Raw genomic sequence first — 16,139 nt, forward strand, 5'->3', positions numbered from 1 at the left:
CACCGCGTAAAATCTAACCGTACGCGCATCACCTCAGCGCATGTTGTTTACAACGTTGGGTACCAAACGGGGAAATTTAGTGTGTATATTACCCGTCTGGCTCGGTTATATCAATTTATTTCTGGTGATCAGTATCCAATCAAAAAGGCGGAAAAAATCTGGAAGGGTAATAAAACTTTATTCAACTTGTACAATAAATTCATATTGGATTACCCTCATTTAATGTCTTCTATTTAATGTAATGTAACATATTATAGACACTAGCTGAGACTAGCAAGAAGGCTGATGGTATATCTAGAGAGAATTTTGTATCGGAGACAACGTTGAACCAGGTCCGTATAATCCTCGTAGATGCGGAGAGACGTAGAGGCAAGCCATACTTCGAGTCTGATCCAGCATCCAGTCAAACACCGTCCATGCTCGTACATACTTTAGAGAGATGTATACAAGAATTACTCAAAGATATTGAAATCAAGAAGTGTAAACTCAATGAGGTGTGTTAAATTTTGTTTTGTATTTGTTACTAATTAAATATGATATATCAACAATCTGTCCATATGCTGGTTTTTCACCTAAAATTAAAAATATAGACCAAGGATGCATAGGAAAAAGTATTTCAGTATAAAGGATTCTTTGATCTTGATAATCTGCAGTTAAATGAGACAAAATGCTATGTTTATCATTTGACTTTTTGATTCTTCTAAAAAAAGTTCAGATTTACTTTTTCTGTTTAGAAAAGCTTCATTTGAACACCTAATCAGTTGTTGTTAAAATTCATTAATTACAACATGTTTGCATTGATAAGAAGAAATAATGTATACAATTTTCCTGTAGCTGGAGCGTGATGTATCTGAGATGAAGTCAAGTCAAACAAGTGATCACCAGAATATATCACATGAATACCAACAAAAGTAAGTGGTCTCTTTTAGTATGTAGCAAATGCTTGAATAAAATATATCATAGAATGAAATTCTGCAACAACAATGTAGCATAAAAAATATAGAATACAAGGCTCAATCAAGTCACTTGGCTCTCCCTTTTGTTTTAAATCCTGCCAGGGACTTTACATTCTATTACTTGAGGAAACCACCCACTCGGATGCCTGTTTGAGTCTGAAATAATGTACATAGGGGCATCTGAGGTCTTCCTGCACCAGTAAAGATTGAAAGAATTCATATGACCTACACAGTGTTGGTCAGATTTAAAACTCTAAACCAGTAAAGTCATTTTAGGGAGCTATAAAGCTAGCGTACGGAACATCGCTGGTTCTACTCAGGTGCCCGTTCAGGCCCAAAATAATGCACGGAAGGGCACCTGAGGTCTTCCTCCACCAGTAAAGCTGGAATGTCGCCATATGACCTATACCATGTCGGTGTGACATAAACCAAATCAATCAAACAAACAAACTGTACCAGTAAAGGTTGAAAACTGCCAGAAAACATTTATTATGTTGATGTGACTGTTTATTCAGTAAAACAAAATCTCAGCTGAAAATTTAGATAGTAATTGATAACTTAGATTTAAAGAGGAATAAATGGTGGTCATATAGCTTTATTGAAAGCAACAAGAGTTGTTTATCTTTGTTATAAACTGCAAGTATTTTACAGTGAAGATGAAACGGTGACTTTGTGCAAGCGGTAAATATTTTGTTATCATAAGTGTGATATATGTTTCTAATGTTGCTTCTACGTTGATTTCAGGGGGAAATTTTGTTCTTGACTCAAAACTAGAAAACTAGTTTAGATTTATGTGTTACTACTATTGACTTTAAAACTTAAGCTAACAGTGTTTGTTTAACAGCTTGAGTTATATTTAAGAATATTGAAAGGAAGGAACTCCATTGAGGTTTAAAAGCTTAAAAAGATAAAATTTGAAATTTTTGCTTAGAACAACTGGGTCACTTAAAATGGGAAAATATACAAAAGATTGTAAAGGACTATGTACAGAACTAAAAATTATTTTTGTATGCCTTTCTTAACCCATTTTTAGTTGAAAGCATTTAAAAGCTTTTCGTTTAAGGTCATTTGCTTAATTAGAATGGTTATTCTAGAGGTTTGATGAGGGAATGACCTGAAATTTTGCAAACAAGTTATTGGGACAGACCTTCCAACAATGTTTCACAAATTGTGATAAAATATTTCTAGTCCTATCATGACAACCTCATTGGAGACCTTTTAAATTTTTATTTTGCTTTGTTACCCTTTATGTTTTGGTATTAACATTGTTAAAGAAATGATATTAACTGAGAAAAAAAAATGACTAAAGAAATGTGAATGCAAAGTAATATAAACTTTTTCAAAGTAGATATTTTGGTGTGATAAAAATGTAACATAATATATAGACAATTAAGCTATCATGCTTGTATTCCTTCTGTATTGCATAAATTATTCCTTTGATTTTATATGAGATATTATTAATTTTGCTGTGTTAAAATATTTTCATCTTTATCATTTTGTTTTGTAAAACGATTTTCTAGCTTTTTCAGTTTGAGGTATAAATTCAATATATCCAGCTCTAATAAACTACTCGGGCTTTATCTCTTACCAGGAATAACAAATGGGGGCACCAAAGGTCTTGCTTTACCAGTTAAGCTAAAAATTCAGCATTATTCCTTTACAGTGCCTTTGACCATTCACCCCCAGAACCCATTTCCCCACATTATCCCCCACACACACTCATACTCATTTAGAATCTTGTATAATTCTCTACATAATATGTATTACAGAATAACACAGATGACAGTAGATCATGAGAGACAGATGCAGCTAGCAAATGAGAGAGCCAGTAATGCTAGAAAACAGTCAGCTACTCTAGAATCACAACTCTCTGTTATACAGTATGTATACCTTTATCCTAAATCACAACTCTCTATTACATTTATCCTTACTCGCATTTCTTACTACTATCGGGGTGTTACTGTAAACTTTCCTCAGTGTACATTACCGCAAACTTAAGACCAGTAACAATATACTTGTCTCCAATCAAATACATGTATACCCAACCAATTACAGCATGTATTGTAGGCTTGATATTTAAGGGTTCATTCACCCTGTCAGGCTCTGAGAGTACAGACCCCAATAACAGCAGTTCCAACATGAATTTATATATAATTCACAAAATTCTGTTTTACAATAAGGAAAAAATACTGTAACTTCAGAATGATGTTTAATTATGTTTCCCAAATTTTTTGGGAGACATATTGTTTTTGCCTAAGCCGTCTGTCGGTCCGTCTGGTTGTCTGTCCGCATGAAGCTTGTCCGCCCTTCACAGGTCAAACTGCTGGCGGGATTTCAACCAAACTTTACAGGAGTGATCAGTACTATCCCTAGTTGTGCACTTTACTGGCACGTTCTGCTTTGTTGCACAAAATGGCCGCCAGAACTAAAAATAGAAAAATCTTGTCCGGCCTTCACAGGTCAAACTACTGGTGGGATTTCAACCAAACTTTACAGGAGGAATCAGTACCATCCCTAGTTGTGCATATCACCAAAATGTTCTGCTTCGCTTTACAAAATGGCTTCCAGAGCTAAAAATAGAAAATTCTTGTCCGGCCCTGACAGGTCAAAGTACTGGTGGGATTTCAACTAAATTTTACAGGAGTGATCAGTACCAGTTGTGCACAATATTGGCATGTTCTTTGCTGCACAAGATGACCGTCAGAGCTATAAAAAGAAAAATCTTGTTCGGATTTCACAGGTCAAGCTTCTAATGGGATTTCAATGATTTTCACATGAGTGACCATACATAGTTTTGGGAGACCTATGTTTTGTGACAAAAACCGTTCTAGTTTAAAAAATGAAATGATAGTTGTTTTCCTTTATCATGAATTAGCAATGAAAACTTCAACAGTTATATTCAGAATTATTATTTCTCTTTATATATATTTATATCCGAAAATATTTATTGATATCAACAAAACCATTACAGTTCTTAGATGTTTTTGGATGTTAATGGTTTGAATAAAGAATCAGATTAATCATTTGTATATATGCATAATGTACATGATTATTTCTGAGGTTAGGGTCTGTATGCAGGCCACTTAAGGTACTAAGTTGATCATAATCAGTCATGCATGTATTGATACTGAAGCTAATTGTAAAGAAATTGTAAAGAGTTTTTGTTTTATTTAAAATACTAGTGTTTGACATTTTGAGTTACTGCATCAAAATGTTTGTCACCTAGCTGTCTGAATTTTTATTATGTTTGTTAGATTAATAAAGAATACTTGATGAATACATTTGATAATTTTGCAGAGGTCAACATGACCAACAGCTGAAGCTAAAAGAGGAAAATATCCAAGATTTAGAGAACAAAATTAAACATTTGAGAGAAGAACTAAGTGAAGAAAGAGACAAATATAACTCTAAGGTAATTTTTTAATTATATTTTACTTTTTTGTAAGATTTCTGCAGTTCTATAATTGATGAAATGATACAGCATTTAAAGATTGTCCTAGTCCTAACATTGGTATGATTAGATAAAACAAAGTTAGCAATGGTTACTAGGACTAAAGCAGTGTCAAATACCAGATGCAATGTTTCTAATATTATTGTAATGAGAAAGTTCTGTTTTAATACTTCATGTATATTTGGCTTAAAAGGTCCAAAGTTTTATTGGAATTCATACATACACAAAGATAAAAAACTGAACCAAGCCACTATGTTAAAGTTACAAGGGACAATATTTACATACACCTTTATTATAGATAATGAATACTATAATAATTATCTTACTTATTGTCGTACTATGTTGATATCTGATTTTGACAATTATTTATGTTGATACGTTCGAGAGTTGTCTGGAAAGTTGTTTATGTAATAGTTATAATATAGCGATGAAACTGTTATGTGGAAATATCATTGGGCCACATTATAGGGTCTTTCATTACAGAAAATGATTTAAACTGTAATGCTTATGCTTAGAACTTTTCCTGTCGAGAAAACCGCATAACAGCTGAGTAACATCAAATTAAGATTGCCACATCATGCCATAATTAGACAAAAAACACATTTATTAATATCTAGATATTATTAAGATAACTTTCTATTATGAATGAATATATTATTAAAATATTTTGAATTCTGAAATAAAGTAAATACAATAAATTAAAATCATATGAGATTTATAGCTTTACTGGATACAATAATTTAAGCAAAGTGTTGTTTGATAGGAATTCATCTTCAGTAATTTCAGTAACAATTTGTTAACAACATTTTTATGGTCAACTTGATATTAATGTTTTATATGTGTATATATAATGTATAGAGAGGATCACTAGAGCAGGCTTTACATGGTACAGAGAAGGAGATGAACAAACTGAGGACTGAGAGAGATGAGGCAATAAGAAACCACTCTAACATGGACTCTAAAATTGCTGAATTACAGGTAATTACTATATCACTGACATAAAACAACTACTGTATAACAGACAGTTATAGGAGTGATCACTTGATAATTGCTTACATTGTATGTTGAAGAATGATTATGATAAAAGCTTTTTAAGTCTCTTGTTGAATTATTAAATAGATTATAAAAAAAATATTTCTCTTTATTGTTTGTCAAAGCTTCATGTAATATTAGGTTCATTTGCACAACATATATTTCTGAAAAGTTTTAATATTTTTAAAAGAAAAAGCTTATAATATTATTATAATCTGGCAATTAAATATATATGAGCCGCTAAGGCCCCCACGGTTACACGTTTAAACGGATTCGTTTCGATTTTCATTCATAAACGTTTACGATATTTTTTACCGTTTAATGGAAATGACCATATTGTCTTACAAAATATTTTAATCATTGCCTGTAATCATGAATTCTATCAATTCTAATTAATTTTTTCCAAAGTGAAAAATGGAAAATGGGTGTTTACAACTCTTCACACAGCATTACTGTTCAATAATCCCTCGTGGCATAATACATTTTTGTAAAGTTGATTTTCTTTTGATCTATCAAATGAGCGAAATGGGGATTCAATGCGGAAAATATGTGCCGACTCAATCGTGATGAGCCTTGAACATTATTTATTTGTACATGTATTAAAAATAGAAAGTAAGTCAGCAATTGGTGACTGGAATACATGGTGTAGTAGATCTAGTATAGTTCATAGAAGTACAACCGTTTAAACGGTATCGTTTCGGTTCTTAACAATCATGTAAACGTTTACAAAAAATTATAAACGTGGGAGCCTTATGAGCCGCGTCACGACAAAACCAACATAGTGCGTTTGCGACCAGCATGGATCCAGACCAGCCTGCGCATCCACACAGTCTGATCAGGATCCATGCTGTTCATTTACAAACTCTATAACAAAAAGAGAAACTGATAGCGAACGGCATGGATCCTGATCAGACTGCGCAGATGCGCAGGCTGGTCTGGATCCATGCTGGTTGCAAGCCCATTAGGTTGGTTTTGCCATGGCTAGGCTCATAAAAGCTTATATCTCATAAAAAAGAGATACCCATGTAAACCAAGTTGTCTATTAATCTTGTTTTTCAATTTCACTTTTTGGATTGTAGAGTTTCTGCCCATACATAGTTTGAGGCTGATATGTCGATTTAATTGAATGCTTTTGAATATATGATGATATTTTAATGAAAATACAATATGTACCAGAATTTGATACTAGTCACTGTTACTTCTTGTTATTTGTAATGTTGCTTCTGATCAGTAGCATAGTAATTTGATGCAGTTTCATTGCCATCAGGGAAATAAAGACTTTTTAATGTATTATTTGAGAATTTTTTTTATAACCTTGTAATATTGTTGATTGTTATATTTATTTACAGTTAACCATTAATAAACTTAATCGTGAGCTTGAGACTGAAAAGGAGACTTCTGGGAAATTCTGGGAGCGTGAAAGTCAGTTACGATCAAAACAATCTGAACTAGAGACTCGACTTGGTGAGAAGACAAGAGATGTTGATAGACTGGAGAACATGCTAGCATCAGTTAAACAAGAGTGTAATGCCACTGTTAGTGAAAAGGTAAACATGTATTACTGTTAAAATGTTTAAAGATAATGTCCTATAGTTGTAAATGTAATGTGATTTAGTTTTTGTTTAAAATAGTGTGATAATAATTACATACTTTTAAGTATATTGTGTACAAATAATTAAGTTGTACTATTACCTCAAATAAACAGTTAACAATTGAATAACATTGTTAGCAAGATATGTTAAGCTTTATGCTTCACGGTACAAGTTTAATATGTCAATATATGCATCCTTTGCCCCTCACTGCATGGGTTCAAGTCCCGCTTGAGACTAGAGTTTTTTTCTTGTGAGGAAACTATCCAGAAAATTTACATAAGGTTAGCGGATGAACTCAGGGGCTGTCTTGTGACTTATATTATGCACAAAGGAGCACCAGACATCTTCCGCCAGCAGTAAAGGTGGAATTGCCTTGTAACCATTACAGTGTGATGGTTCCTTATAAAAAAAGGAAACAAAAGTAACTATTCTGATAAATATGTAAATATATCAGTGTTCGACACTAACGCAGTCCCGCGGTCCCGAGGACTAAAAAAATTGGCAAGGGATTTCTTAACTTCCAAGTCAGATGTCCCGTTGGGACTTTAAAGTTTTTAAGTAAAAAATATGCAAAACAATTAAATTTGATCTTTAATCAACTAAAGTATTCATTTAAGATTGTAATCTTGCAAAAAAAGGTATTTATTAAACGTGATAAACTTGCAGAAACTAAACCGGAAATGAAACATTGTTTTACAAAACACGAAAATTCTCCACATACCAAACATTCCAATGTCAGTATTTGCCGATATTTTGCTGTATTTTTAACCACCTTAGTAAAAATGATATGTTTTATATAGTTTTGTTTAATATTTTATGTTTAATATGATGTTAGAACACTTACACCGTGGAAAAAGTCGGCAATTCCATATCAATAGTGTACTAGATTTCGGATAAACACATTCGGATGCGTGATTTTTTGGGGATTTTTTTTAATATACCGATTTTGTGATTATATTTTAAATGCAATAATAATAACTTGTTCCTGTCTTATCATGGCATTGATATCATTATGTAAAGGAATTATGAGCAAAAAAAGCTTTTTTGCAGTAACTCATTTTCTTCTCTTCAATGACTAGTTTACACTTATTCGAGTAGACCTAATACAGCAATATTATAATATCAATTGAAAATTTCTTACTGCATAACTACAGACAAAGGGACAAAATAAATTATATGTATTGAAGTCAGTAATATTTAGGACATATTTTACAAGACCTATAAACACTTCCAACTGCATGTATGATTTTGTTACCAAACTTAATAATGCTGGAAGGAAACATAGAGGATTTCGTTCCTTCATCACTTAATGTTATCACAGATCCATGGGCTATGATCAACATCCCAAAAAGTAGAACGAAAGAACAATAAAAAATAAGTTGCACATCAATTTTGATAGACAAAGGTTATTGCTTTATTCTTAAAATTATATTAAAAAAAATCAGGGACTTCCAACTTAGGGAAGGGACTTTTGAATTCAAAAACAGATGTCCCGTTGGGATTCCTGGCTGAAAAGTTAGTGTCAACCCCTGATATATTATTAAACACTATTTCTAGGTATCATTAATTGAAAGACAAGAACGAGAAAGACATATGGAGAAAATAAGCAGTCTTACGTCACAGCTTAGTGAAGTCAGTGAAAAGTGTAATAAAATATCACTAGAACTTGACAACAAGAAGGCTGAAAATCAGGAGCTGAAGCAACAATCTAGAGAGTTCAGTGATAGATATGATACGACAAAGGTTCAATTTGAGGCAACTAGAGCAGAGAAAAAACATTTAACTGATATGTTGACAGCAAAATCTTCTGATTTTGATAGAGTGTCACAGGAACGAGATTATTATTTTAATATCATGGAACAGAAAAACAATGAGTTATCTCAGTTAAAGGCTGAAAGAGAAAGGTTAACTATTCATTTAGAGGAAAAGGAGAAAAATATAGCCATGTTACAAGAGCAGTGTAATGAGTTAAAACATATGGTAGAGTCTGTGTCAAGAACTAGTGAGAGTTTACGAGAGGAGAGAGATGTTTTAATGAAACAGTTACAAGAAACTACAGCTGCCTTAGAGGAGCTGAAGTCAACTAGGGACACCATGGCAAAGAAAATGAAGATAAGAGAGAAAAGAGTGAAGGAATTAGAGACTGAGAAACAGAAAAGCTGTCAGGAAATCGAGCTGAGAAATCAAGAGTTGGGTATAATACAACAAGAGAAAGAAACTTTATTCAAGGAATTAAAGGAGAGCAGGTCAGTATTTTTAGTTTATCTAATATAACTTTCTTTTTGTCAGTAACAAGTTTGCGAAAAAAAAGAGGCAAATCCTGAGCCCCATTCTAGTAAAATTCTGTTTGGGCTAGCATAAAATGTAGGGAGCGTAGTCCAACAGTCTAGCAATGTTTTGAGATCTGAAAAAATACATACACAATGACTAAGGGAAATATTGATTTTTTTCAAGATATTGGCACGAAATTTTCCGAAATAATTTATATATACATATAGAATAATTTACGTCTGTTGTAATAAGAATGGGCTTAATGTATATGCTTTAACAATTTCTTCTGTTGTTGTGTGCTGATAACTTTTTGAATACTTTGTGATATTTTGTAAACAGTTGTCTCCCTTACACTATAGGTATCAAAAATACATTTGTTTACTCAGTGACATTCCTTAAACATGTGTTTGTTTTTATGTTCATTTACAGTATATTATGTGCCTATATATAATACTTTATTTCATTAACTAATCAGACTAAAATCCATATTACATTTTATATGTAACTTTGTTTAGCATACATAGCTGAAGTATAAGGAAGTACATTTTTACAGGAACTTGCATGGCTCTAAGAAAAATTGCAAGGGTGGATCATATTTGATGCACATTGGTTGCTTTCACCCCAAGTGTTAAGTTGTCTAAGCAAAATTGGTCTAATACAATCAGATTTACATATTGTATATGTATTACAGATATGAGGTTGTAGGCCTATCTGAAGAAAGGGACACATTAAAGAAAGATCTGGAGGGACAGAAATATCAGTTAGAGAAAACTATAAACAAGCTTCAATACAGACTTAAAGGTATGTATCTGATACTTTGATATTGTTTGTGTTTCTTGATCTCATTTAACTAGAACCTTTTGTATGTTCAATTAAGAACTTTGATTGTTAATTAAAACACCAGTGAAACAGTATAAAACAGTGATAGACAACTACTTACGAAATACGCTTATATCTGTGTTATTTAAACACATATTTTACAAAAAAGATTCTTTATTAATATATTTTTTAAATAAACCTGTTATTTCTATACTATTATACTAAATTCTTTGGATAAGTTACTTTTTTTTGTATGTTAAAGTATATTAAGGTAATGCTGATGTTTTTGACTTTATTATATAGGTGCAGAGCAGGATTTGGCTTTAGCACAGAAAGCATTACGTAAACGAGAGTCTGTGGACAATAGTGCTGTAAAAACAGCTGATAAACTACAGAAAGAAGTGACGTCTAAACGTAGTCTAGTTGATACACTACAGTCAAAGATACGCTGGTTCCAGGACCAAATAGATACCTTACTGAAGGTAATGTCTTAACTTTATGATATAAATACCGCTTTCTACATTCTTCATGAACGTTGGTGGTTCTACTCAAGTGCCCGTTCGTGCCTGAACTAATGCATGGAAGGGCATCTGAGGTCTTCCTCCACCAGTAAAGCTGGAACGTCGCGATATGACCTATATTGTGTCGATGTGACGTAAAACCCGAAACAAATAAAATAAAACATTTTTCATGCCCTAATTTGATTTTATTTGAGATATCATTTGGTGTATACTTTATTAAAGTTTGCTATATTGTAAATTTCTATCATTTGTAAAGATCTAGTATTGTGTTTGCCAAGCACTCACATTCTGAATATGTTACTTGTAATTATTTAATCAGTTAAGACAAATATTTTACCTTAATCTGTTTGGCCACTGATAGATCTGTAGCAATCACCATATTTCAGATATTTTTGTAAGGTATTAAACCATCTGGTCTTACTTCATATAGATTTTGCCTGGTTTACATTTTAGCCTTTTGATTAAGCTATTTTGATGGTTTGTGAAAATATTTTGGAGAAAAACTGAGAATAAAAGACAAATTAAGACCATCGAAAAAGGTTTAGTAAAAACCGCATTTGCGGGGGAGTAAAACTGCAAATAACAGAAAACGAATGGGAAACTTTAATAATTTTGAATTTTTAAGGTAAAATTCGTATTATTTTGATTTTTAGATTATGAACAAATGTTGGAAGCCCCCATTTAAAAGGTTTTTAATGCTACCCTCATTTTGCCTACAAAAAAAGGTATAATTTTATAAAATATAGGTGGCTTCTTAATTTGTGTTAGTGGTTTTAATTTTATGCATCAATTTTTAATTATGATCAATTAAAATATTGATACATATTAGATGTAAGACAAAAAATTTTTTTAATTATTAAGGGTTTTATATAAATATATTTAATACATTAACAAACGAAATTATATAAATCCATGTAATTTATGAAGGTATTCACACCCTGCAAAGACTAGACAATAAATTTCCGCAAAATGTTGAATATTCAAGTAAAACACTAATTTTAGTAATCAAATAAAGAAATAATTTAATGACTTGTAATTCTGAAATAAATTGATGCCTTTAAGGCATTCTTGTTGTCCTTTTATGTAAAATGAATGAAACCAGTTAATGAATGATGTTATAACACTACATCTAACAGATAGTGTTAAAGTGGGAAACTATAATAAAAAATGTATTTCCCAGGACAGTTATTAGGTTACTCTCTTCTATCTATCTTTGTCAACTGTTCTAGATGTGGTATTACCGTGTATTTTATATCTACCATAAATATGAAAAAATTTTTTTTTTCAATGCACCAGTTTTAATGAAGAGGCTTTAATCTTTGTTGTTGTTTTTCTGTTGATTTTTTAGCTTTCACCCACCATTCCTTCTCATGATTCAATCATTTGAGTATCACTAAAGTCAGTCTACAATGTCAGTCCTTTAATGATCCTTATAAGACACTTTTATTAGCCATTAATATATAGGTTTTTACTTTCAACAACAATATCATGTGATATTGCATATAGTCAAAGCATTTTGTATAGGGGGAGTAATGAAAAGGTTCTACATGTAACTTACATTTTAACATCAACTTTATTCATTTTTCTGAGGAAAAAAAAGACAATAGAAAAGTATTCAATTATAAGAAAAAGGATATTTTAAGTCTCAGTGGAACATATTAAGATCACTTTTTAAAAAATCAGATATAGAGTTAAGATATTAAAGTTTGATATTTGATTTAAAGTATTTCCCTTGACTCTCGTCAGTTCAGCAGTCATTGATCATTATAACAGTTATAAATGACTTATTTAGTGTAACATTGTTCATAATAGCTTTAAGTCCTGAAAAAGCTCATTATGCTTTCAGTGTTAGTCATTATGTTATGTGTTTTGTAACCAAGTTATTGTCAGTAGTTTTAATGTTGTTTTACAATGATGATTGAAAAAAGACAGAGTTTCTAGTGAGAAAATTAAGATTGAAAGCACCCCTGTACCGGGCATATACGCCATATAATAATATGCGATCTTTGTTACATAAAAATGTACTGAACGTATATACATTAAACAGCATTTATCATGTCAATACTGTCCTTACGGTGAAACCTGTGTCGTTACTGATCATCTTCAAACACATACAAACTGTCAGTTTAAACCATGATTCTATTTAGAATTTTGGTACAACAATGTTTTTTTACCTTTACATTGAAATCACCTATCAGCAGAATTTTTAATTTACATCGATTGATATATGTTTATTGTATCAGTTACTTTAGTTTCTACAACAATTAAGACGATGATTTTCATATTATGAGGAAAGCATTTTTTAAAATAAAATTATTATGAAGATTCATTTGGCTTTTCAAAACCTTTGATTAATATGATTTTAAAAGTTTCTAAACCATAAGTTGTTACTATTATAAATCAAGACATTGGCTGAAAAGGGAAAAATTTTATTGTTATGTATAGTTGATAAGAGAGCAGAAAAAGGATGTAAGTATTGTGATTGGTTGTGATGTTTATATAACAATCTTCATCATTGATTCATAGAATAAAAATGCTGTTTACTAAGTATCTATTTTTGTGTAGGGTACTGTATGTCTTAATATTTATACATTCTGTGTTCTGAGTGTTGTTTCATTTTTATGCCCCCTATTGTAAAATTGACAATAATACTGTGATGGGGTGGTCATGCCATTAATATGTATATCATGTTATGCTTGTCAAATCAGTAACTTGAGAAAAAATTTATAAGCTGTAGTTTATATTACTTGAAAGATGCAATTAAATTAAATTTAAAAAAAGAAACCCTGTTCATCAGTTAAGTTAGTAGGTCAAGGTCACAGAGACATTGTAAAAATCTTTGTTTGATAATAACTTTAGAATTTATTATCCTAGGTGTGTTAATCTTAGTAGGGACATTGTCCATGACCAATAGATTACACCAGCTATTTTTGGTCAAAGGTCAAGGTTATAGTGACACTTTAGGTAAAGTCCTTGTGTGATCAATTAAATTAAAATTGTTAAGCATAAGTTTGTAAAACCTTGTTGTGACATTGTCCATGGACAGTAGGTGATCCCTACTGATTTTGAGATCTTAGCATAGGTCAAGGTCACATTGAATCCTTGTCAAATGAACAACTTGTGAAAATATGAGAAAATATAAGCATGGGTTTTGTTAAACATTTAACTAATTGGAAGGGACATAGCCTATGGTCAGTAGATGACCCAAATTAGTTATTAGTTCAAAGTCATAGTTTATAAGTTACACTTGGAATCCTTATCTTATCAATACATAGTCATAGATTTCATAAACTAATAAGTTAGTATTATAATACTCTTAGTATATAATATGACTTATAAATATTAGTATATAATATGACTTATAAATATAATTAATACTTTAAGCATTTTGGCATGATATTGAAATCTTTAGGTACAATACACATTATAAATTAAAAGCATGAAAAATAGACAGTTTTAGGAGAATTAACATTTAGCTTACAATAGATTATACTTAGTATATTTCACTTGTGAACACCAGCTAATGTGTTTTTACATCTGGTGTTCACTCTGCAAAATACATGTATATTTCAATTTTTCATGTTATACAAAGATTCTCTATAGATTATTAGGTGAAAGGGTTAGCATAGCTGTTTCATAGTTACTAATTGGATTTGTTTTGTTTTATACATGTCATTGTTACTGTACAGGGCTCATAATGTGTTTTCTCTCCCTAGGGACATATAACAATGTTAAACTAATAGGTTTATAAAGTACGCTAATGAATTCCTAAGCAGACTGACGCATTTTCATACATATTCTTGAAAAATATGAACTCTTGTCATTTTATTTGATAAAGAGTGATTGGAATTCTTTTTATTTAGCATCCCATGTAGAATTGCCTTTGCCATACACTTTAATTACATAGTATGTGAGGTTTTTTTTTCAAAGATAACCAATACATTATACTTTTTTACTGTTATTGTAGTGACATTGAAATTATTTTTGAAATTTATTTTTATTGAGTTTTTGATTTGTACCTTCAGATAAATGGAGTGCTTACATTATTTAGTTGTTGTTTTTTGTTACAAAAAGTAAATGTACACACCACTTTTTTCATGAATTTTAGGTATTGTTGGATAATTAACAAAAGAACAAGTTTAGTTTCTCTTTTTTAGCTCACCTGTCACAAAGTGACAGGGTGAGCTTTTGTGATTGCTTTTCGTCCGGCGTCCGTCCGTCCGTCCGTCGTCCGTCCGTCGTCCGTCCGTAAACTTTTGCTTTAAATGACATCTCCTCATAAACCACTGAGCCAATTTCATCCAAACTTCACAGGAATGTTCCTTTGGTGGTCACCTTTAAAAATTGTTCAAAGAATTTAATTCCATGCAAAACTCTGGTTGCCATGGCAACCGAAAGAAAAATCTTTAAATATCTTCTTTTAAACAACCCTAAGAGCTAGAGCTTAGATATTTGGCATGAAACATCTTCTAATGAGTGTCTACCAAGTTTGTTCAAATAAAAGCCCTGGGGTCAAAATTGGCCCCGCCCCCGGGGGGTCATTGATTTTCCCTATATGCATATAGTAAAAACTTAAAAGATCTTCTTTTAAAGAACTGTAAGAGCTAGAGCTAAGATTTTTGGCATGGAACATCTTCTAGTGAGTGTCTACCAAGTTTGTTCAAATAAAAGCCCTGGGGTCAAAATTGGCCCCGCCCGGGGGGTCATTGATTTTCCCTATATGCATATAGTAAACACTTAAAAAATCTTCCTTTAAAGAACTGTAAGAGCTAGAGCTTAGATATTTGGCATGAAACATCTTCTAGTGAATGTCTACCAAGTTTGTTCAAATAAAAGCCCTGGGGTCAAAAATTGGCCCCGCCCCAGGGGGTCATTGATTTTCCCTATATGCATAAAGTAAAAACTTAAAAAATCTTCTTTTAAAGAACCCAAAGAGCTAGAGCTTAGATATTTGGCATGAAACATCTTCTAGTGAATGTCTACCAAGTTTGTTCAAATAAAAGCCCTGGGGTCAAAATTGGCCCCGCCCTGGGGGGTAATTGATTTTCCCTATATGCATATAGTTTAAACTTAAAAAATCTTCTTTTAAAGAACCGTAAGAGCTAGAGCTTAGATATTTGGCATAAAACATCTTCTAGTAAATGTCTACCAAGTTTGTTCAAATAAAAGCCCTGGGGTCAAAATTGGCCCCGCCCCAGGGGGTCATTGATTTTCCCTATATGCATATAGTAAAAACTTAAAAAATCTTCTTTTAAAGAACTGTAAGAGCTAAAGCTTATATATTTGGCATGAAACATCTTCTAGTGAATGTCTACCAAGTTTGTTCAAATAAAACCCCTGGGGTCCAAATTGGCCCCTCCCCAGGGGTCATTGATTTTCCTTATATGCATATAGTAAAAACTTATAAAATCTTCTTTTAAAGAACCAAAGAGCTAGAGCTAAGATATTTAGCATGAGACATGTTCTAATGGGTGTCTACCAAGTATGTTCAAATAAA

The 16,139-nt window shown here is 31.8% G+C and overlaps 1 protein-coding gene across 1 annotated transcript in view; it reads left to right on the forward strand.

Moving 5' to 3' along the window:
• Positions 1 to 16,139, forward strand: part of LOC132737807 (coiled-coil domain-containing protein 158-like) — a 40,448-nt gene that overhangs the window by 7,406 nt on the left and 16,903 nt on the right. Inside the window, exons 8-17 of the mRNA XM_060725153.1 lie at positions 258 to 494; positions 835 to 911; positions 1,608 to 1,637; positions 2,726 to 2,836; positions 4,254 to 4,368; positions 5,266 to 5,385; positions 6,789 to 6,986; positions 8,589 to 9,277; positions 9,994 to 10,103; positions 10,425 to 10,603. Coding sequence (XP_060581136.1) covers positions 258 to 494; positions 835 to 911; positions 1,608 to 1,637; positions 2,726 to 2,836; positions 4,254 to 4,368; positions 5,266 to 5,385; positions 6,789 to 6,986; positions 8,589 to 9,277; positions 9,994 to 10,103; positions 10,425 to 10,603 — 1,866 coding nt within the window. The remainder of the gene's footprint in view (positions 1 to 257; positions 495 to 834; positions 912 to 1,607; positions 1,638 to 2,725; positions 2,837 to 4,253; positions 4,369 to 5,265; positions 5,386 to 6,788; positions 6,987 to 8,588; positions 9,278 to 9,993; positions 10,104 to 10,424; positions 10,604 to 16,139) is intronic.

Source organism: Ruditapes philippinarum, unplaced genomic scaffold (genome assembly GCF_026571515.1).
Source record: "Ruditapes philippinarum isolate M1 unplaced genomic scaffold, ASM2657151v2 ctg6713_1_1_1_1, whole genome shotgun sequence".
Taxonomy (NCBI): Eukaryota; Metazoa; Mollusca; class Bivalvia; order Venerida; family Veneridae; genus Ruditapes; species Ruditapes philippinarum.